Source organism: Aquarana catesbeiana, linkage group LG04, assembly GCF_042186555.1.
Source record: "Aquarana catesbeiana isolate 2022-GZ linkage group LG04, ASM4218655v1, whole genome shotgun sequence".
Taxonomy (NCBI): Eukaryota; Metazoa; Chordata; class Amphibia; order Anura; family Ranidae; genus Aquarana; species Aquarana catesbeiana.
In genome coordinates, this window is record NC_133327.1 from 589,595,651 (window position 1) to 589,619,359 (window position 23,709).

The 23,709-nt window shown below is 42.5% G+C and overlaps 1 protein-coding gene across 4 annotated transcripts in view; it reads left to right on the forward strand.

The window, feature by feature from the left end:
* The window catches only part of RALGAPA2 (Ral GTPase activating protein catalytic subunit alpha 2), a 604,731-nt gene that overhangs the window by 335,797 nt on the left and 245,225 nt on the right, over positions 1-23,709 (forward strand). For all 4 annotated transcript variants that reach the window (XM_073628147.1, XM_073628145.1, XM_073628148.1 and 1 more), the window contains one exon: positions 21,230-21,353. In XM_073628147.1, coding sequence (XP_073484248.1) covers positions 21,230-21,353 — 124 coding nt within the window. The remainder of the gene's footprint in view (positions 1-21,229; positions 21,354-23,709) is intronic.

Below are 23,709 nucleotides of genomic sequence, written 5' to 3' on the forward strand. Positions count from 1 at the left end.
GTGATGTTCCTGTAATTTTAATGATAAGTATGGGGAATTTTAAATAAATAAAGTGTTTTGACGAACAGTACATGATAAATAAAAGGGTAATGTGGGTAACCTGGACATACTTAAGGGGAGATTGCTAAATTTGATGGGGGGATCTTTGCAGGTGGAGGCATCATCTAACCACCTGTCCCAAATTTTATGATATTTGGTTGGACAGCCCTTATGCGAGTACAGTACCTTTTTGTAGGGAAGGGTGGTATTGATAGCCCTGATCCACTGTTGAATGGTGGGGGTGATTCTCTTAACCAGGACCTGGTTATTTGCATTCTAGCTAAGAATAGTGTCTCTTGCAGAAATATGTTTAAATACTTGTCCTCATCAGAAAGGGAGAGGAGGCCAAGTACACACTGGCAAGGGCATAGAGTCAGGGGGATATTGTATAGAGGGACAGGACCATAGCAAGTGATAAAACGAGCCCCTAAAGTCACCACACCTAGGACATGCCGGACTGTGTTCCGGCCTATACTTGGAGAGAAGGGGTTTTAAATAGGACCTATGGAGGATATAGGGATGGGTGAGGTGGTCAGACAACTTAGGGGATTCAGATTTGCATGTAGCTAGCGCTTCCTCCCAGTCCTCATCCATCGCATCACCCAGATCCGTCACCCACTGAGATTTTAATTGATAAACCATAGCTTTGGCAGCAGGCAACATGAGATGGTTGTAAAACTTGGAATTGAGTTTTTCGGGATCCTGGCCCGTGATGATATCTACCAGATATAACAAATCTAATACTTGGGACGGAGTTGGAGTGAAAGAACATGCAGTTGGGGACATCAAAGCCATCTTTCAATGCTTAAAACGATTTGACCGAGCTGTTGGCTATAACGTGCCAAAGATATATGACCCCCTTGTCAATCCATAGGCTATGGTTTGGGACAGGTAGCAATTTGGGCAAGCACGGATTGTCCCACATTGGCGCATGGGTGTGGAATGTAGGAGCCTTGCTATGACTCATGGCCAGCTGCCAGATTTTGCGATGATGGCATAACATAGGCTCCTGTTGCCCATATTCGCGAGTATCATAAAGCAAAATTTGAAATGGATGAACAACCGGGCAGGGTGGAGTACCTAATCTTATCGGTTTGATTAAAATAAAAGAAATGGGAGAGTTAAGCGATTTAGTACAGAGACAGGTCCGGTAGTGCGGTGCCACCTAGATCAACAGGACATTTCAGAGCTCGCCATGACAGTTTGTGACGGGAGGAGATAAACGTGTAAAGGATAGATTCCATAGATTTGAATGTGCATGGTGGAATGTAAAGAGGGGCATGCCAGAAAATATAGAGTAGTTTGGGAAGGAGTATCATTTTTACTAGGTTGATGCGTCCCTTAACCCCATGGGGGGAGACAGAACCATGACTGTGTTTTGGCCTTTAGGATGTCGTATAGGGGTTCAGGGTTGAGGCCTATGTAATCCATTAAAGATCGGGAGATTTGAATGCCCAGGTATCTAATCTTACTGGCTCTGACCAGGGGAAGTGTGGCTTGTTAAGCTGTGGGGGCACCTAGGTCTAGTGGTAGGATTTGGGACATAGCCCAGTTGATCTGCAAGCCAGAGAATACCCGGAATTGCTTGATAAGCTGTAGAGCAGCCTGGAGTGATGGGCTAGCATCTCTCAGATACAGGAGCATGTCATATGTATACAAGCTAATAGCCTCGGTCACCTGTCCAATACGGAGGTCTTAAATGTCTGGGTGTGCCCTGATGGCGAGGGGTTCTACGGCCAGGGCGTATAAAAGTGGAGATATAGGGCAGCCCTGGCGAGTGCCACGGGAGAGGGAGAAAGGGATCTGAAACCCTGCCATTAACTTGGATATGAGCCGTGGGAGCTTGGTATAGGAGTCTGATAAATTTCAGGCAGAAGCCAAATCTGCGGAGACACTCCCACAGGTAACTCCACTCCACATAGTGGAACGCCTTAGCAGCGTTGAGACTAACCACTACTCTGGAGCCAACGTGATCATGAGGGGATTAAAGGTTCATAAAAAGTCTCCTAAGATTAAACGCTGTGTTCTTATTGTGCGTGAACCCTGTCTGATCTGATTTTATTAGACTGAGTATTACTTTGAGACACAAATCTAGGATTTTGGCAAGTATCTTAACATCTAATTGCAAGAGAGTTATGGGGCAGTATGATTCGGGGGAACAGCGGGTCTTTCCTGGTTTGGGTATCAAAACTATAAGGGCTTCACCCATGGTGGTGGGGAGTATGGCTGAGTCGAATATGTGGATATATAGTTCTCTCAGCTTAGGGACAAGGACCTCCCCAAACTGATTGTAAAACTCTAGAGCAGGGGTCTCAAAATGGTGGCCCTCCAGCTGTTGCAAAACTACAAGTCCCATGAGGCATTGCAAGGCTGACAGTTACAAGCATGACTCCCACAGGCATGATGGGACTTGTAGTTTCGCAACAGCTGGAGGGCCGCCAGTTTGAGACCCCTGCTCTAGTGGGAGCCCATCAGATCCAGGTGCCTTAGAGGGTGGAAGGTGTGCTAGAGCCTCTTCAATGCAGTCTGTGGTGATTGGTGCCTCGTGCAGATCAACCCGAGAGGGCGTCAACGCAGGGAAGGCGACATCTTGTAGGAACGCAGACACCTCCTCCTGAGAGTAGCAGGCAGTGGAAGTATACAGTTCAGAATAAAAATTTCTGAATTCTCCGGTCACCAGATCAGGGTCTGTGATCTTGGTCCCTGAGGCAGACTGCAGTGTAACTACTACCTGGGGTTTGTGATCAAGGTGTGTCATGTAGCGAGCAGTTTGCTAGTATGCTCCAAAAATTTAAAAATACGTTGTTTACTGAAAAAAAAATATCTTGTGTAGTTGATCACTGAGTCTAGTCTGCATGTATACCAGAGAAGCATTTGCTGCAGAAGGATCCTTCAGGAAGACCTGTTCAAGGGATCTCTGATGCTCCTCTGTCTGCTGGAGTATCAGCTTAGAAGAGGCCTTATGTCTATTGATGCGTGAGGACAGGATTAAACGGGCATGTGTTTTAAAGGCTCCCCACACAGTCCCAACCGGAGCTGTACCCCGGTTAGTGCGAAAATAGTACGTCCATTCCCTCTGGATACTATCAAGGTCTGACAGAGTAGAAAACCAGAAGGGATTCAGCTTCCAGATACGAACCAATGGGGGGAGCAGGCAAGCGTAGCATAGCCCAATATGGGAAGTGGTCAGAAAGCACCCTGACACCAAATCCCACATCGAGTAGGTTAGGCAAAGGAGGAGACGTAACAAAGATAAAATATATGCGGGGCATGGCAGAGAGGGAGGGGGTGAAGCATGAGAAGTTTATCGATGTCAGGCATCTGTGCCTCCAGGTGTCAATCAGGGTGAACTCTGAAAGAAACCTCCTGACTCCAGTGATTAAAGGCAGGGTGGACATAGGGGCATTAGGACTCTGTTTGTCAAGACTAAGGTTAATAATCATATTAAAGTCCCTGATCCAAATTACAGGCACCGTGGGATGTTGAGCCATAAAGGCCACTTCCTGCTGTAGTATAGTAAACTGGAGGGGGAATGTAGAATGCCATAAGAAAGATTTCCAGGCCATTGATAGTGGCATGCAAAACTAATGACAGACTGTGGGTCCGATTGCAAAGTGTGGAGCTGGAACTGTACTGACCTGGCTATTAGGATAGCCACTCCACAAGAGCTAGAGGTGAATGGGGCTTGGTATAGCCAGCCTTCCCAGGGTTTAAGAGCCATTTGCTTTTGGCCAGTGAGATGGGGATAGGATAGCAACACGTTTGGCCCTAGCACACAGTCCCCGGACATTCCTGGTCACAAGTTTAAGTGAAGCCATGATATTTGTGGGGGTATGGAGGCATGCAGTGAGACCCACAGGGGACAGCCAGCTTTACAGCACAAAAACATGAACATGAGGAGACCTTTCTCAAGTGCATAGTTATTCATATAACACATTGTGAACATACAATAACGGTACGGTGCTGAAATTCTAAGAGAGCTATCCGCCTGTGGAAAAGGGCTGTATATGCGTGAAAGGGAGATTGCAGGTGACCCTTCAATTGAGACAAACTGTATATAGAGTTTTGGTGGTATGTCAAAAGTGCGTAAAAAACAACAAAACATATATAGTCATTAACAGCACAGGACCAACATAGCAAAACGAACAGACTGCTACCCAACACAACTGAGGGTTCAGGGGCTGGCCAGGGAAACAAAACTTGAGAGATCAAAAATAAAGGCCAGGATAGATAGGGTGACATAAGTTCAGGATGACCGTTGAGGTCTAGGGGACGAACAGTTACTGAAGAGCACACAACAGTGCAGGAAGGTAAGTGTCTTATAGTGGAAGAGAGGCAGGTGGAACGCTTGAGACTTGCAGGATGCAACAGCGGTTGAAGAAGGGGGCATATTAAACACCTCAGTGGAGAAGAGGGGACGTGGAATGGGGAGGACCCCTAAAATAGTGGGGTGCGTTCAGGGAGTGGGAAAACAGGGGCTTAGTGCTCAACTCACAGTTCAAGAAGAATAGGATGGACCAGATCCATAGCAGGATGGCAGATCATCAATGAACATAGTTCTTGTAAAAGCAGCAACAGAGGCTGGGTGAGGAGAGGTTTAGGCGGGACCAGGGCCGGGCTGCGTCTCAGCACTCTAGCCATGACAGAACCTCTTCTGGATCTTCGAAAAACTGTGCCTTGCCATCGCTCACCATTCATAGTCTTGCCAGGAAAAGCATTGCAGACATCAGATGGTGGATGTGGAGCTGCCGCTTGGTCTCAGCGAACTGCGCTCGCTTCTTCTGTACCTCAGCAGAGAAATCAGGTAACACCGCAACATGCACAATACCAAAGGGGATGTTGCCTCTTTCACGAGTAAGCCTCAGGATGGTGTCTCGGTCGCAGACATTTAAGAATTTAGCATTGAAGGTGCGCGATGGGCCGCCACTCGGTGGAGGCCTCGCAGCCAGGCGGTGGGCACGCTCTACCACTAACATGGAGGAGAAGGCCTCTCTGCTGAAGGTTTTGGTCAGCGGGATTTCCAAGTAGGTGGGGGGGGGGTCTGAGCCTTCAGCCCATTCAGGCAGTCCCACAAAGCAGAGGTTGCAGCGACTGAGTCTGTTCTCCATGTCATCCTGCTTGTGGAGAACAGAGTTCAACTGATGCTGCAGCCTTTCGGTAGTTACTTGCAGTGGCGGCAGGCCATTCCCCCACGTGGCTGACTCGGCACTCGGTCTTAGTTACCCTCTCCTGCAGCTTGTGTATATCTTGTCGTATGAGGGATATAGCAACCTTCACCTCCTCCATCTTAGAGGTGAGGGTAGTCTGGCATAAGGAGATGGCCTCAAGCACTCTGTCCCAGTAGCAGGCTCATCTTCCTCTGGGAGTGGAGCGACGCCATCTTCCTCCGCCGGGTCCCGCTCCCTGTGGCGGTACTTATCTAGCGTAGAGATGGCTCCGGACACCCTCTTCGGTGGAGACATGGTGGTTTGAGGTCCAAGAGTTGTGAGCACGGGGTTGGTGTTTCATAGGAAGGATATCAGTAAAAAGGATTCTGCTCAAACAGAGCTCTCACTCTGCACACCTTATGCCGTGCAGCTCCAGGCCACTCCCCTATGCATGTAAATTTTAAAAAACTCTACATTTGTGCAGTCAAATTTCAGAAAACCCCACTGTATGTTTGTTATGAGTTCCCATTCACACAGCATACCTAAACATTTTTCAAACAAAAATAATTCTTACCTGAGATGTTTCTCAGGAGAAGGGGTCATGTCTGAGTCTGTCCTCATTAATTTACAATGCAAGAAGCCTTGTCCCTAAACGTTTGCAAATTTTTTTTTTCATTCAACCTGGCAGGGCTGAACGAAAAAAAAAAAAACTGACAGCTTAGGAGAAGCCGCTGTACTAGCTATGCAATGTTAGCATAGCGATCTCAACTGCTGTTCTGTTGTGTTCTTAAAGGGGGACGGCCCCCTGCCAGAACACTCCGGCTGAGAGCACTGATCGGGAGCCGATTGGCAGACTTTTTTCAGTCATGTCCCTTCAACAGAAGCCAGCCATTGAACTGGCTGCTGTACACATGGGCCGAATGCCAGACGGTTTCTTTTGAGCCACCCGACATTTGGCCTGTGTGTACTAGGCTTTAGGACAGACAGTGTTCCAATCTAGTTGCATCTGATCTGTCTGCATAGTACAAACAGGGTTATTTCTAGTTAAAAAAGGCTGCCCAGTCCTGTCATAAACTGAGAACTAAGCAGAATTTTTCCTTGCTGGAGCATCTAAAAAACGTAAGACACCATTTTTTATATTTTTTTTAATGTTATTCTATTTGAATGGGGACATGTAACACATATGAAGTGTGTTATCCCAATTTGGCTGCAAAGGTGGAAACACACTTTAGCCCCCCCCCCCCCCCCCCAAAAGAATTAAAAGTCAGCAGCTACAAATACTATAGCTGCTGGCTTTTAGTATAAGGATATTTACCTGTCCAGGGATCCAGTGATGTCCTCACCAGAGCAAATTCTTTGGCTTTGGGTGCAGGCACCGGTATCTCAAGTAAGGGAAACAGGAGGTGAAGCCTTGTGGCTTCACAGCTGGTTTCCTACTGCGCATGAGCAAGCCATGCTGCACCTTGTGAATGGTCCCGTAGTCTTCTGGGACCTGTTTTGTGTCCCAGAAGACTGTGATTGAGAGAGGGGAGATGAACTTCCAGCTCAGATCGGAATTGGGAGCTGGTACCTGTCAAAACCAGGTACCCGCTCCCCCCAAAAAGTGCCAAATGTGGCAGTGGAGGGGAGGGGGGAGCAAACAAGTGGAACTTCCCCTTTTGGGTGAAGTTCCGCTTTAAGGTGTATATTAAAACTTTAGATTCCTGGAAAAGTCCAATTGTGACTGTCTTTCTTTAAAAATGGAAATCTGTGTTGTATCTTACAACTTTGTGCATGGTTATATATTAAATAACCCCCTCCACTCTCATGTTTTTTACATACAAGATGTGATTTGCTAAATGTTTTTGTTGCTTATTGAAATGGGCATTAGGAAGTGTGAATGAGTTCTACCCACATGGCTTTTTCCTATAAGCGATTGGCCCCACAATCTCCATTTTCAGCTGTTCCTCAAAGGATGCTTTGATTATTCCTAGCCCATGCCAGGATCATCATGCACTATTCATGATGTCTGTGTGCCAAGGGAGATAGATTTCCTTTTGTGTACACCAGCTGAAAAACAGGAGCTTCCACAAGGACTTTGCCAGGGTAGGGAACTTTTTTTTTTCTTTTCCATATCTAGACTTTATTTCGTTTTCACAGCTGATGGCATGCTGCCCACATTAGGATGCAGTTAAGCAAACTTTTTTCATGCACAGTTAATTGGTCCTCTTAGACTTTTAATGGCTTGGCATTATTTCAACTATTACTGCATGCTCCCCACTATGAGAATCATGCATTAGTCATAAATCACAGTTTTATCATCAAATCTGTGTTAAAAATGAATCAATTCAATGAATAACCAAGCAGCAGTTTTTGATTTGGTCCTTTGATTCATGGAAAGCCTGGTGCTGAACACGTATTGTCAGCGTTTCACATGATTTATGGATTCTGTTTCATCAATGATGGAGAAAGCTTGCTTTACAAGATGGAACAACGATTGGGTTAATTTCAATGGACTGCTGACATGGTAGCAGATAATAACAATGAAAATGTGGGTTTTTATTTTGTGGATGTTTTAGAAAGAAAACAATCTGTACAACATGGGGATACTGTTACAACTTTACCACACAGCAGACCAATGCAGAAAAAGAACAGTGTGAAAGATTATGAAACATATTTACTATAAATCCACAGCCTAGCGGCTAGGCCTTAGTGCGGTCACATGATAGAGAAGGTGGTTTCACTGCTCTCTCTGAGCTCTGACTCCAGCCATCACCTGGTAGTTTGATGGCAGATGTGATTGAGGAAGGAAATTTGGGTTGTGCCGGAGCGGTGAGCATAAAGGGTTTAGCATGTGGGCTTTTACACACTCAAGTAGGCGAAAATGGGAAAGGTGACCGTGTCTCTTTAGGTTTCCCTCCCTACTGTTCAAAAGTAGCTCTGCACCAACTTACCGCCCATGATTGCTTTGGAACTTGAGAAAGAATAATAATGAAAAAAAAAGTTTAAAATTAATAGAATTATTAAATTATTCTTTACTTATTGTTATTTGAACAAATAATGTACTAGGATTGGGTTAGTTGGGTAGGTCAAGTGATTGTAAACCATCACTTTGTAAAACAACCCATTTAGTTTTAAATAGAAATGAAGGACAAAACATTTGTATATAGATATAAAAAAAAATTATACCTTTTTAGATCTGAAGGGTTCTGTTTAAAAGCTTTAATGGTTTTTGGTCAAATTTTTATAAATGTTTTAATGTCTAAGTTTAAAGTTCTGTAGACTATGGCTCTTTCACTTTTTATATATAATAAAACGAACTGTAAAACAATGTACTCATGTATAGACTTATATTGAAATGTACTTTTTTATGATTTGTACACAATCTTTTTTCTATAGATAAACTCTAATGGTTGGCAATCAACGGAAGCTTACATTGACTAAAGTGATTGTAACCCTCAATATGTAAAACAACTAATTCAGTTTAAAATAGAAATAAAAATGAAAGGCAAAACATAGTTAGGTCCATATATATTTGGACACAGGCACAATTTTAGATTTTTTCAGGTATTTACCAAAACATATTCAAGCTATAGTTATATAATGGTCTGAAAGTGCACACTCTCAGGTTTAATTTGAGGTTATGTCCATGCAAATCGGAGGAAAGGTTTAGGAATTACAGCTCTTAATAGCCATCACCCCTTTTTCAAGGGACCATAAGTAATTGGACAATTGAATCAAAAGCTGTTTCAAGGTCAGGTGTGCACTACTCCATTATTTCTTTATCAATTAAGCAGGTAAGAGGTCTGGAGTTGATCCTAAGTGTGGTATTTGCATTTGGAATCTATTGCTGTGAACCTACATCGTGCGTTCAAAGAAGCTGTCATTGCAAGTGAAACAGGTCATTGTAAGGCTTCAAAAATGAAACAAATCCATCAGAGAGACAGCAGCAACATTAGGTGTGGCCAAATCAACAGTTTGGTACATTCTGAGGAAAGAAGAACGCACTGGTGAGCTCAACAACATTAAAAGGCCTGGACGTCCACAGAAGACAACAGTGGTGGATGATCACAGGATCCTCTCTATGGTAAAGAAAAACCCATTTACAACTACCAGACAAGTGAAGGACAATCTCCAGGAGGTGGGTGTATCATTGTCAAAGTCTACGATCAAGAGAAGACTTCACGTAAGCACATACAGAGAGTTCACCACAAGGTGCAAACCATTTATAAGCCTGATAAATAGAATTGCCAGAGTAGATTTTGCCAAAAAACATCTAAAAAAAAGCCAGACCAGTTCTTTAAAAGCATTCTTTGAATTGATGAAACTAACATAAATCTGTACCAGAATGACGGGAAGAAAAAAGTGTGGAGAAGGTTTGGAACAGCTCATGAGCCAAAGCACACGTCCTCTGTAAAACATTGTGGAGGCAGTGTGATTGCATGGGCATGCATGGCTTGCAGTAGCACTGGGTCATTGGTGTTTATTGATGATGTGACAGAAGACAGAAGCAGCCGGATGAATTCTGCAGTGTTTAGAGATATACTGTTAGCCCAGATTCAGCCAAAGGCAGCAACATTGATTGGACAATGCCTCATAGTACAGATGGACAAAGATCCAAAACACACTGCAAAAGCAACCCAGTTGCTTTTGAAGGAAAAGACATAGAATTTTCTGCAATGTCTGAGTCAATCACCTGATCTCAACCCAATTATGCATGCATTTCCTTGATGAAGCAAAACTAAAGGCAGAAAGACCCACAAAGAACAAACAACTGAAGACAGCTGCAGTTAGAGCCTGGCAAAGCATCAGAAAGGCGGAAACCCAGTCTTTGGTAATGTCCATGGGTTCCAGACTTCAGGCAGTCATTGCCAGTAAAGGATTCTCAACAAAATATCAAAAATGAACATTTCATTTATGATTACATTAATTTTTCCAATTACATTTGAGCCCCTGAAAATGGGGGGGGGGGGGGGGGGGGCGGCGCTATGTATAAAAACGGTTGCAGTTCCTAAAATTTGCACTTAATGTTTATGTTCAAACCCTGGAATTAAAGCTGAAAGTATTCACTTCAAATTAGCCAAAAGTATGAAAATTGTGCCTGTGTCCAAATATATATGGACCTAACTATATGTGTATAGATTAAAAAAAAAATTATACATACCTGTCCTGCCCCCGCCCCCCTTTTTTTTAATAGGGGTCACATTCCCTCTGTTCTCAGCTGCATAGGAGCTGGAGGAGGAAAACCGCAGCACACTAATCTTCTCAGTGAATGGCTGTACAGGGGGGAGGGGGAGGTGTCAGGACAAAAGTTTATTGGAGAAGAGCAGGCTAAGTACCCAGCATAGCTGGAGACACTGTGTTCTCCTGCTTAGTGTGGCCAGTTTTTAATAGGAAAGCAGAGGGACTGTCAGGAACACCAGGAATTTCACACAGGAAGCAATACAAAGAGAACAGGATACTTTCTCATACAAGTACATGGTACACTCTAGCAGAAGTACACTGTATTTGAGCACCACAAACTAAAAATGCTGTTTAAATCATTTTTTATATTTAACCACTTCAATACAGGGCACTTCCCCCCTTCCTGCCCAGGCCAATTTTCAGCCTTCAGTGCTGTCACTTTTTAAATGACAATTGCACGGTCATGCTACACTGTACCCAAACTAAATTTTTATCATTTTGTTCCAACAAATAGAGCTTGCTTTTGGTGGTATTTGATTTATTTGCTAAACAAATAAAAAAAGACCGAAAATTTTGAAAAAAAATGTTTTTCTTTGTTTTTGTTATAACATTTTGTAAATAAGTAAGTTTTCTCCTTCACAGATGGGCACTGATAAGGCAGCATTGATGAGGTGGTACCAATGAGATGGCACCGATGTGGTGGCACTGATAGGAGGCACAGATAAGCACCCATAGGTGGCACTGGTGAGCACTGATGGACACTGATAGGCGACACTGAGTGGCACTAAAAGGCTGCACTGATGGGTACTTATGGGTGGCACTGATAGGCAGCACTGAAAGGCGGCAGTGATGGGCACTGATGGCTGGCACTGGATTTCACTGATAGGCATCACTGGCACTGGCAGTCATTTTTCAATGGCACTGATTGGCAGCTGCCTGGGCACTGATTGACATTTCCCTGGTGGTCCAGTGTGGTGGCCATCCCTGGTGGTCCTGGGCAGGCATCCGAGGGGGTGCTGCGCTGATAAACAATCAGCACAGACCCCCCTCCTGTCAGCAGAGCAGCCTATCGGCTCTCCTCTACTCGCGTCTGTCAGACGTGAGTGAGGAAAAGCCAATCAACGGCTCTTCCTGTTTACTTCGTGATCAGCCGTGATTGGTCTCTGTCAGAAACTCTTTACCTAGATCAGAGTTGCAGTGTGTCAGACTGACACACCGCAACAAGGATCGCGTGATGTGAGCCCCCCAGAGGGCGCGCAGCACCTTGATATCCCGGCGACGTCATATGACATCCGGTCAGGATATCGCAACCACTTTGGCGACGTCATTGCTATATGGCGGGGGGCAAGTGGTTAAAGCAAACTTACCCATCCATCCATGTCTCTATGCTTTATTTTGTTGAGAAATCACTTTGAAAAACACTCACTACCATTTCTGGCTTTGGTCATCCTGCGTAAGGGAAGATGATTTATGTAGCCTTTACTTCCTGGAATCCATCTGCCCCTAGCTCAGGCATGCAAGAAGGAGGGTTTGCTTAGCTAGAAAAGCCCCTCCTTCCTCCCGAAGACTCCTGCCATGTATTACATGGCCTAGGCATGGAAACCAGGAGGTAACTGAAGAAATGTAAAAAAAAAAAAAAAAAAAATTAAAGCGAATAAATATGATCAACTTTCCTATCTATGTACTGCTAGCAGCATAAGGTTTAAAAATAGTCAATGTTGATTGAGAGAGTGAAGTTCCGCAATAGTTTTAAGCAAGGCAGATTCTTTGGTTATCGCTTAAAAAAAACATTCCCCTCTGGGTGATCTATGTACATTGCAGGGATTTTAACAAACTTTTTTGCAGATTTCTACCTTTTTGTTCCCATCTCTGTTCCTCTGTGCTGAGTGAGTCTAATGGGAGTGGTTTCATAACTATCAACCAGCTGCTGCAGAATCAGGGCTTTAATTAGGAAAATTGCAAGGTCTGCATCCCTTTAGGTGTGATTCCCCTTTGGGAGTATCTCCAAAAAAATGACATTTTGTTGCAAGGGATGCCAAAAATCTGACTTGAATCTGTAGACTTCTGTGAAAATCAGTGAGCCAATCACACAAGCAGGAAATTCTATTTCTCCGGGCATTCTGTACACATTCTGTGTATAGAACACCTCCAGGTAGCCATATTGCATTGCATTTTACATAAAATGACAGAGGCTGCAGATTGAAAAGGAAAGGTCATTTTTATTAACATTCAATTACAATATGACTTTGTAGCAAATGTATATGCTATATTTTTTTTTTTTTTCCCATGAAAGTGGAGTTACCCTTTAAAATGAAACTTTACCGCTGGATGACTTAGAGGGCAGACCAAGGATGACTTATTTTGGTGCCTGCATAGAAGGGGTGAAGCTAACCATTCCTTGTTCATCTTAAAACTCGAAGTTCATTCTTCAGCATCTAACACGCAAAGAGAAATCTTGACAAAATGTAACGTTAATCTCAACCCTAATCTAAATGCTATTTGTTAACCCTTTAAATGTTGGAATATGTAGCTTGGGTCCCAAATCCTGCACCAACTGCAGTGGCATCTAATCGCAGGCACTGAAACCAACTGTTCTGTATTTCAAGTTGTCTTTTGTCATGTTCATCCTTTTGCCTTTCAACTGTTACAAAGTTGAGTAATGTAAAGCAATGCAGGAAATTACATTTCCCTGCCCCACTTGGAGTTAGAGCATCTTGTTAAGGTATGCTGTCTTTACTGTCTGTGGCCTCATTTTACCAAATATTGATGAGACATTCTGTGCACTGGTGGGAACAATATTACAGCAAAAATAACAAGGATTAATGCTGTTCTTGTAACTTCTTTAAAGACAATGATTTCCATGGAACTGATTAAATTATTTCCAAATCAATCTGGAGTCTCATCAGGTTCCTCTTTATTTATCCAGTCATAACTATGAAGTAGCATTATATTTCAAAATGACAGGTAAATCCTATAGTAAAAAATAGTTTAGAAAGATGAGTGTCATTAATTAAAATACTCAGCCTAAAAAAATAACAGCTGCATGTTTAAATTGAAATCAACTTAACTTTTGCCATCACCAACACCTATTCCTCTTTCTATTTGCTGCTTGGATATTTGGGACCATACAGCTTTCATCCATTAATTTCATGCGATAGCAGAGCTGTTTGTTTTGTCCTTTCAGGCACTCTGAGCTGTCGCATGGGGGTGGGGAGAGAATCCTCAGTCCTGTGTAAGCTCTAATTTTGTGACTCGGAGCTTACACTGGGCTTCTTCATGTCATTCTTGACAGCCAAACAGAGCAATGGGAGAAAATCGGTTGTAAGTATGTTTACAATGAACCTGCACAGGCAAAGCACTGGTTCACTTTAAGATAAAGAACTTTTTTATAGCCTTGGAGCCACATACAGTATGTCACAAAAGTGAGTACACCCCTCACATTTAAGTGGCAACCTGTGAAGCTCTGGTGAACTCCATGCCCAAGAGGGTTAAGGCAGTGCTGGAAAATAATGGTGGCCACACAAAATATTGACACTTTGGACCCAATTTGGACATTTTAACTTAGGGGTGTACTCACTTTTGTTGCCAGTGGTTTAGCCATTAATAGCTGTGTGTTGAGTTATTTTGAGGGGACATCAAATTTACACTGTTATTCAAGCTGTACTCACTAATTTACATTGTAGAGAAGTGTCATTTCTTCAGTTGTCTTACGAAAAGATTTAATAAAATTTGTACATAAATGTGAGGGGTGTACTCACTTTTGTGAGATACTGTAGCTGTAAGCAATAGAACAACAATAATCTGCTCCGCAGAGCAGCAACTTCAGGAAACAAATAAATTAGTGAATTGTTAATGCTTTTCAATAAATATTGCAATTGTGCTAAAAGTAGACATATGAAGTAATAACCTAAAATAACAGCTTGGCAGAAGGGAATCGAGAACAGAAAGCTAAAGCATGTTTCCTGGAGAAAATGCTGCTACAGGCCACTTCCAGTGCTGGTCATGTGATATAGATATATAGTCAGCCTTAGGCCCCTTTCACACTGGCGGACCGATTGGGTCCACCTGTCAGTTTTTTAGGCAGACCCAACCGGACCCTCCATTCTCCCCTATGAAGCTGTGGATGTAAATGGATATGTGTCCGTTTACACCCACTGACATCCGATCCTGTCTTCTAAAAATGGATGGGGAATCCGTTCCCCATCCGTCGATCGGATCACAGTTGGATGCAAACTGATAGGCAGTCTGTTTACAACCGAACCCATAGAGGAAAGAGGACTTTGTCCGTGTCCGCTCTGCATAAGTGGCGTGGACATGGACCTGGCATCCACTTGCTCAGCGGGAATTAGCGGAGAGATCCCCCACTGAGCAGTCAGAACCCACCACTGTCAAGAGCCCTTAGTCTGACTATTGATCTTCCTACTATTGAGTTCACATTACCAGAAATTTGTATGGCCAGCCCTTCTGTTAAAGAAGATTGTGAAGTAGAAGGAAAATGATAAATGGTTTTCATTTTTTTTTTTTTCTTTTTACAAATATGTGAAAAGTGTGGTGTGCATTTGTATTCAGCCCCCCCAGAGGTAATACATTGTAGAACCATCTTTCGCTGCAATTATAGCTGCAAGTCATTTTGGGTAAGTCTCTACCAGCTTTGCACATCTAGAGAGTGAAATGTTTGTCCATTCTTCTTTGCAAAATACCTCAAGCTCTGTCAGATTGGATGGAAAGCGTCTGTGAACAGCAATTTTCAAATCTTTCCACAGATTCTCCATTGGATTTAGGTCTGGACTTTGACTGTGCCATTCTAATGCCCTGTACACACTGTCGGATTTTCCGACGAAAAATGTGTGATAGGACCTTGTTGTCGGAAATTCCGACCGTGTGTGGGCTCCATCACACATTTTATATCGGAATTTCCGGCACACAAAGTTTGCTATAAAATTATAGTTTTGCTATAAAATTTTCCGACAACAAAATCCGTTGTCGGAAATTCTGATCGTGTGTACACAAATCTGACGCACAAAGTGCCACGCATGCTCAGAATAAATTAAGAGACGAAAGCTATTGGCTAGTGCCCCATTTATAGTCCTGACGTATGTGTTTTATGTCACCGCGTTTAGAACGATCGGATTTTCTGACAACTTTGTGTGACCGTGTGTATGCAAAACAAGTTTGAGCCAACATCCGTCAGAAAAAATCCATGGATTTTGTTGTCGGAATGTCCAATCAATGTCCGACCGTGTGAACAGGGCATAACACATGGAATTGTAACCATCCATTGTAACTCTGGCTGTATGTTTAGGATCGTTGTCCTGCTGGAAGGTGAACCTCTGCACCCAGTTTCAAGTCTTTTGCAGGCTCTAACGGGTTTTCTTCTAAGATTGCCCTGCATTTGGCTCCATCCATCTTCCCATCAACTCTGACCAGCTTCACTGTCCCTGCTGAAGAAAAGCACCCCCACAATATGATGCTGCCACCACCATGTTTCAGGGTGGGGATGGTGTGTTCAGGGTGATGTGCAGTGTTTGTTTTCCGCCACACATAGAATTTTGCTTTTTGGCCAAAAAGTTCAATTTTGGTCTTATCTGACCAGAGCACCTTCTTCCACGTGTTTGCTGTGTCCCCCACTTGGCTTCTCGCAAACTGCAAACGGGACTTCTTATGACTTTCTTTCAACAATGGCTTTCTTCTTGTCACTCTTCCATAAAGGCCAGATTTGTGGAGTGCACGACTAATAGTTGCCCTGTGGACAGATTCTCCCACCTGAGCTGTGGATCTCTGCAGCCCCTCCAGAGTTACCATGGACTTCTTGGCTTCTTCTCTGATTAATGCTCTCCTTGCCCAGCCTGTCATTTTAGGTGGACAGCCATGTCTTGGTAGGTTTGCAGTTGTGCCATACTCTTTCCATTTTTGGATGATGGATTGAACAGTGCTCCGTGAGATGTTCAAAGCTCGGGATATTTTTTTATAACCTAACCCTGCTTTAAAACTCTCCACAACTGTATCCCTGACCTGTCTGGTGTGTTCCTTGGCCTTCATGATGCTGTTTGTTCACTAAGGTTCTCTAACAAACCTCTCAGTGCTTCACAGAACAGCTGTATTTATACTGAGATGAAATTACACACAGGTGGACTCTATTTACTTATTAGATGACTTATTAAGGCAATAAGGTCCACTAGATTTTAGGGGTATCAAAATAAAGGGGGCTGAATACAAATGCACGCCACGCTTTTCACATATTTATTTGTAAAAAATGTTGAAAACCATTCATCATTTTCCTTCCACTTCACAATTATGTGCCACTTTGTGTTGATCTATCACATAAAATCCCAATAAAATACATTTACGTTTTTGGTTGTAACGTGACAAAATGTGGAAAATTTTAAGGGGTATAAATACTTTTTCAGGGCACTGTAGGTTTAATCTTCTGTCTTATGGTATATTTGAAGATTAACAGTATTTGGAGAGGGAACAGTATTTGTGAATTTTTTCAGTTTTAAAAAAATGCAGCTTTGTTGGTTCTCCATTTTTCCATGTTATAAGGGCACAATAATGCTGACGTTCTTGCAGAGAATTTAGTAGATTAACAGCTACTATTTCAGAGATGTGTGATTTCCACATTACTGCTGCTAAAAATTAGAGTACAACCGATTTAAGAGGTGGCCGAAAGTCACTCTTTTTGCAGTATCGGTCACAAACCCGATATTACCAATATTGCGTCAAGCATGCAGCTGCAGGCATCACCCCAGTACCGTTCTTTAGAGCGGACGGTCTGGTTTATTGTAATAACAACCAATGCGGCTCAGCAGCCGCTCGGCTGTTATTACAAGCAGCGGGATGGGACGTCTCCCCCCCTTTCCCGCCGACGCTCGCTGGGCTCTCCCATCCCACCAGGAGGCCCAAGCAACCAGCCGGCACATCCGCCAGCTGGCCGAAGACCCGAACGGAGTTGATGCTTTGTTCGGGTCTTGGATCTAGTAACCCAACCCAGAAGCGATGTCATGACATCACTTCCCGGATTACTGGCATCTTAAAGCTGATCTTGACGTTTTGAATACTTTCCAGTGCAGAGGAGGGGTTTGAGGTGTAAAAATTTTTTTATTTTTTTAATGTATAGAATATTGGCACACAGTATAGGCTATCTGCCTGAGAGGTGGCCGAAATATCGGTATTGGCATAGAAAAAACGATATCGGTCGATCCCTACTAAAAATGTTACTGCTCTGCCTGCTGCACATATACTACCAAAATACAGTGATAGTACAGATCAAATACCATTGGTTAATCCATGATCGTCTTGCTTTTGTACAACAAATTATTTCTCAGACCCATATTCTGTAGAGATGTTAAGGTCCCAGGAGACCCAAAGCACGCTGTTGTTAAGTAGAGATGTTGATTAATACTGCAAGGGGAGAAATTGAATTAGGTGAAGAGAATCCCTGTGATAATTTAATTGGAGGACTATTGAGGTAGGCTAACGTCAGGAATTTATAGATTTACATTGGTTAGATGAAGAAATAAGCCCATGGAGCAATTATTGAATGAGTCTCCTGCTGTGCTTGCTATAACCATCAGTCTTTATAAAGATGCAAGTTTTATATGTGGCACATCTTTGGCTTGGCGGTGCCTTAAAGTCGACCAGACAGACATAGAACAGCACATTGACTTGATATGGAAACAGCCTTTGCTTATAGCAGCTGTCAAGTAACCTCGTTGTAATTATAGGGTTTTTTTCAAAGAAAATCGGACCAATTCAACTGAATATGTAATCAAATGAATGAGCAGAGATTACCTTGAATGAGAACTGAAAATGTAAAAAACTTTCATAAATTCAGAGCTAATAAGCAAGTGAAGCTATGTACAAATAACTTCTGTAAAAGCTTAGCCCTGCTTTAGATCCAGGAACAACTTTCCTAAACTCAAAACCAAAAATCTAATGTATTGCAGCTTACCAATCATTAGATGTGGTGGCTGCATTTGTTTTCTTTTTTTTAGACCTGTACCCCCCTGTACTTGGGAGGCTACACTGTGGGTGAAGGAGCAACAGGAACACCCTTGGAAGTAACTCAAACTCAAGCTAACACTTTTTAAGCAGTTACAGCAACAGTTTTATTTTCCTTTTAGGTTAAAGGTTGTACATAAATTAATAAAAGCTGATCATTATAAGCACCCCTGTCAGTGATAGTTTGTCCTAAACCATCTAACTTCTACATTTGCAGCGCTTCTTGTTCTGTTGAAAAACAGCAGAATTACTGGCCAGATTACCAGGTGAAAATAAAGGAAAGGAAGCCCAAAAAAACAAATGCAGTCATCGCACCTAAGAATTGGCACGCTGCAATATAATAAATGTTTGCTTTTGAGTTTAATACTGCTTTAACTGTATCTGAGCACCACAAACTGAAAACACTGTTTAATTCATTTTTAATATTCAAAGAAAACTCGCCCGCCCATCCATGTCTCCATGCAGTTCTAGCCATGGCTAGAGTAAGGGAAGATAATTCATGTAGAATTTACTACTTTAATCCATCTGCCCTTAGCTCAGGCATGCAGGCAAGAGGGTGTGCTTAGCTGAGAAAAACCCCTACTCCTTATGAAAGAAAAAAAATGCCCATGAAGACTCCTGGGATAAATGGCATCATGTTGGCTTAGGCCAGAAAAGAGGAAGCAACTGGAGGAATGTATAAAAAAAAAAAAAAAAAAAGTTTAACTCAAGTAGTTTCCTTATCGATTTACAGCTGTCACATGATCCAGCTAGTTTGCAGGTAAACATAAGCAGGAGGAGCTTATAGTCATCTGCTGCTGGTCACATGTTCAAAATTAAAAAAGAAACTGCTTTTGGAATACAGAGTAAAAATAAATATCAATAAACTGTTTTAAATTGTCATACAAATATATATTTGAAATCAAATCTTTAGCATTTTTTGGCAATAACATGGTCTGGGCAGATTTCTGCCAGTCACAGGCTGTGTCACGCCCCTCTAGTCTGTGTCTTAGAATAAGAGGGAGGTGAAGCATCCATTAATCTACCTGTAATATCCCACCCCCATTGTGTTTAGCTGTTTAGTGAGCACAGAGGAGGAGGGTGGGAGTGGGCTGTCATTTACCACTGTGTATACGCCCACATGTGTGACGCCATAGTAACATGGGCTGCTCAAAAGTGATAGGGAGAAAATGCTTAGCATAGAACTTCACTGAAAACTGAGCATGTGCAGAGCTGCCAACACTGCTCTGCAAAATCCCTAGCTGAATTGGGGACTTGGACAGAAGTGGGAGATAGAGAACAGCAGGATCAACCAGTTTTTTTGCAGAATACAGAAAATAAATCTCATAGTGACTGTGTGTATGAACAGCATGTAATACACCATTTACTGAAAGTTTTAAAGATGGTGGATTTAATGACACTGGGTTCGTCCCGTGCTCCCCTGTGTCAGCCAGTGGCAGCTGCAGGGTGAGAGGAGAGAGTGCTCTGACAATGGCTAGTTAGGGGTAAGCTGGAATTCCACTTTAATATTAAGAATTTAGTTCTGTTTTAAGGAACCAGTAGGCAGGCTCAGAAGTTGGACATTGTTGTGAACAAGCATACCTTTTAAAGGAAACATCAAGATTTTCTTATAATGTCAGCTGCATATATCTCTGATCCTGATTTTTGTAACGTGTAATTTTCATTGACAGTATTATCTAATGTATTTCTTGATCATTAGCTTTTTTTTTTTGCTTTGCTTGTGTTTTAACGAAGCTTTGCTTGGTTTTAATATTGCTACTTTTCCCATTTATTTTCCTTGTTCTCTTTGTTGCCTCTCAGTCTGGAGTAGCTTCTTATTCTACATTAATCTGTCCACCTTGTCATGCACTCTTATCGGTCACTAGCTTGTGTAGGAACTACAGGCCGCTGCAGGGCAAATGGATAGGGGTGACAGGAGGCTAGAGGTCGACCAATATATCGGCCCATTTTTGGTGTTTTTTACTTAATCGGCATCGGCTGATTGTGCTGATAAAAAAGGCCGATATCAGTGCACTTGCAATTGACTTCTGTAATAGAAGTCAATACAAGTTGCCTGAAAACTTCTGTGAAGAGACTTCTCCCCTCCTCTGGGCAGCCTGCCAAATCTGATAAAAAGAAGCAGTAAAGTTAGCCCATAGAATGCATTAAGATAAAAAACCCTTCTGCCGTCACAACACCTTTAACCCCTTTCCACCCATGCTATAGCAAAGACAGCTACAGCGCGTGCTTACTTGGTGGGAAGGTGTCTATGAAGGTCCTCCCTTGATCACGCTGTCCGCGCCCCCCTGCAGCGATCGGGCAGCGTGCTCTGTAATCACAGATTGGGTTAAAGGGCCAATCACCGCAGCCATTTACCATGTGGTCAGCTGTGCCCAGTGACAGCTGATCACGGATGTAAACACAAGCCAGTTATCTGCTTTCCTTTCCTCATGCTGGCTTCTGTAAAAGGACATGTACACTGATAATCAGGGCACTGATTATCTGTGCAGTCCCAACAGTGCCACCAATCGGTGTCCATCAGTGCCTTCTCATCAGTGTCACCTATCAGTTCAGCCTCATCAGCGCACATCAGTGAAGGAGAAAAATTACCTGTTTGCACAATTTTATAACAAACTATGAAAAGGTGTTTTTTTATTTTTCACTTGTTTAGCAAAAAAAAAAAAAAAACCCAGTGGTGATTAAATACCACCAAAAGAAATCTCTATTTGTGTGAAAAAATGATAAAAATTTCATATGGGTACAGTGTTGCATGACCGCGCAATTGTCTTTTAAAGTGTTATTTGGAGTTTGTGATCCCATTTATGGCAATTAAAATGTATGATTTATACAGTATATGTATGTTAAACACTTTAAATGAGATTACTTTTTTTTTTTTACAGTCGGGAAACCCACAAGATTGCTGTGTTTTACATCGCCGAAGGACAGGAAGACAAGTGCTCCATACTGTCTAACAGCACAGGAAGCAAGGCATATGAAGATTTTGTAGCAGGACTTGGGTGGGAGGTAACTGAGATGAATCTATCGTTTTTGCTCACAAATAATATAAAAGTCTTGTCAACATGTGGTGCCTGCATTCATTTTCCTTTATAGGCTTTTGTGCCTTTATTTTCACCTGGTGATCTGACAAGAAACTCTGCTGTTTTTCAACAGAACAAGCTGTCCTGCAGATGTAACAATTACAGGGTTGAGACAAATCATTTACTATTGACAGGGATGCTTGCATCATCTTTAATTTATTTATGTACTATTTTTTTTTAAATCCATCTGTTATGATAGGATTATAATGTGGCACTCGGTCTGATAAATTGCGCCGCTATAGTTAATCTTTTATCTAAAAACGAACCTTATATTCCTCCTTGTTGTGCGTCCCCATCTTGCTTGTGGGCAGGCGAAGCCCACAAGGATAAAGTTCCGGGATACGGTGCTGCTGAATAACCAGCATGCACCGCCCGTTCATGCGCAGTATACACACCTCGCAGAGCAGTAAAAGTCTCAGCTTGCCATCACGACAGGCGGCATCGTCAGAAGTGCCCACCCCGTTGTGATGGCAACCAAGATAAGCAGAAGACACGCACCCAAACCCGGAAGCCTTTGCTCACATCATTTCCGGTTTCTAAATAACGCAATGCTAGCCCTTGGCACTGCCCACTGACTCCTGGGAAAGGATGACACACATCTCCCAAGAGCATGAGCAAACACTGGTGCCGAGGCAAATGACATCAATTGCTGCGGAGAGGAAGTGGCAAAATACAGGGGACCCCTCAGCAACAGTGCTGAAGGAGTGAGTAAAAAAAAAAAAAAAAAAAAGATTTTCCAAATGTCGTTGCTAAGGGTAATTGTAGTTGAACTATGTAAAGTACATTTTATGGGTGGAACTCCACTTTAACAATGCTGCTGTACCCCTGCGCTCCTTCATCCAGAGTGGAGGCGCGCTAATACAGGAGGTGTGTTACTGGCCAGATCACCAGGGGAAAACAGAGGGAACAAGCCTAAAAAAAAAAAAAAACAAATGCAGCCACCGCATCTAATGATTGGGTAGGTGTAATATATTACATTTTTGGTTTTGACTTTAATTCCGTTTTAAACCTTATCAGTTTTTTTTCTGCATCCGTGAGTAAATTTGTGGTGTGTGGCTTAAATCTTTTGTTCTGATTATGTTAGAGACCAAATATAATTTTTTAGTTGGAACCAAAACAATCCCAATTGTACTTGTTTGGGAGTAAATACTTACCTTTTCTGCTATCCGCACCACCAGTTGATTCAAAAGAAATCCTCTACTGAAGTTACATGGGAGACTGACACTTTGGGAGTTTAATATATATTTTTAAAAATGCATTTATAATAATTGTTGTTAGCACATCTGGTCAGTCCATCCCCATCCATCATTCTCCTGCTACATGAAAGGAGCCTTTGGAGACTTCAGTATCTGCAACTTCAGGTCTGTCGGATGTCTAAATCTCCCCACTGCTGCAACACCTCCGATTAACCCCCCCCCGTTCACACCTGAGCGATTTTCTACTTGAAGCTTGTAGCTCTAAAATGCTCAACAAGCCAAATCCTATTAAATTCATTTGCCCCTGTTCACATCTGAGAGTTCTGTCGCCTGAAGCAAAATACCTGAAGCTCAAAAATACATGAGATTCTTTTTGGCAGATTACAAGCGTTTTTAGACCTCAATAGAAACGCCTGACTTGAGCGTTTTACGAGCGTGTTGTCACTCGTTTTCTGCTCAAGCAGCAGCTCTCCACCCCTAATTTCCTCTCCCTCTCTTCTCCTTAGTGTTTCTATTGGCTAATCAAAAGCACCTAAAGCTGTGAAACGCTTGTTATACGCTTCTAAAACACTTTAAAAAAGCTTGTAAAAAGCTGCAAAAAAATCTCAAAAAAATTGCCAGTACATCGATACGCTCAGGTGTGAATTAAACCTTTAGAGGGATCCCCTAGAGATGTAGTGACTAGGGGATGAATACATGGGCACCTGTTACCACCAATATATATATATATATATATATATCTTGCAACCAACAAATATTAGGAAAAGGTTTAAGTGGTTAATTTCCCTCATTTTCACACCAATGTGTATTCCTTTGATCTAAAGGAAAAATTGTTACAATATTTATACTTCGTTCAACTGCTAAAGAATGTTGTGATTCTTGGGAGACTGCCTAGTTTTTTTCCTTTCTTTTGAAGGCTGTGGGCTTTAGCAGAGCAGAGAGAATTCTCTGCATAGAAGGAATCGCAATGCAATGGGAAAAAAATTGTGATAACGATTCTTAACGATTAATCGTGCAGCTCTAATAATATGCGTGTGTTTCCCAAAGCATTTTAAAATAGTTTAGTAGTTACAGTATATTCTGTTT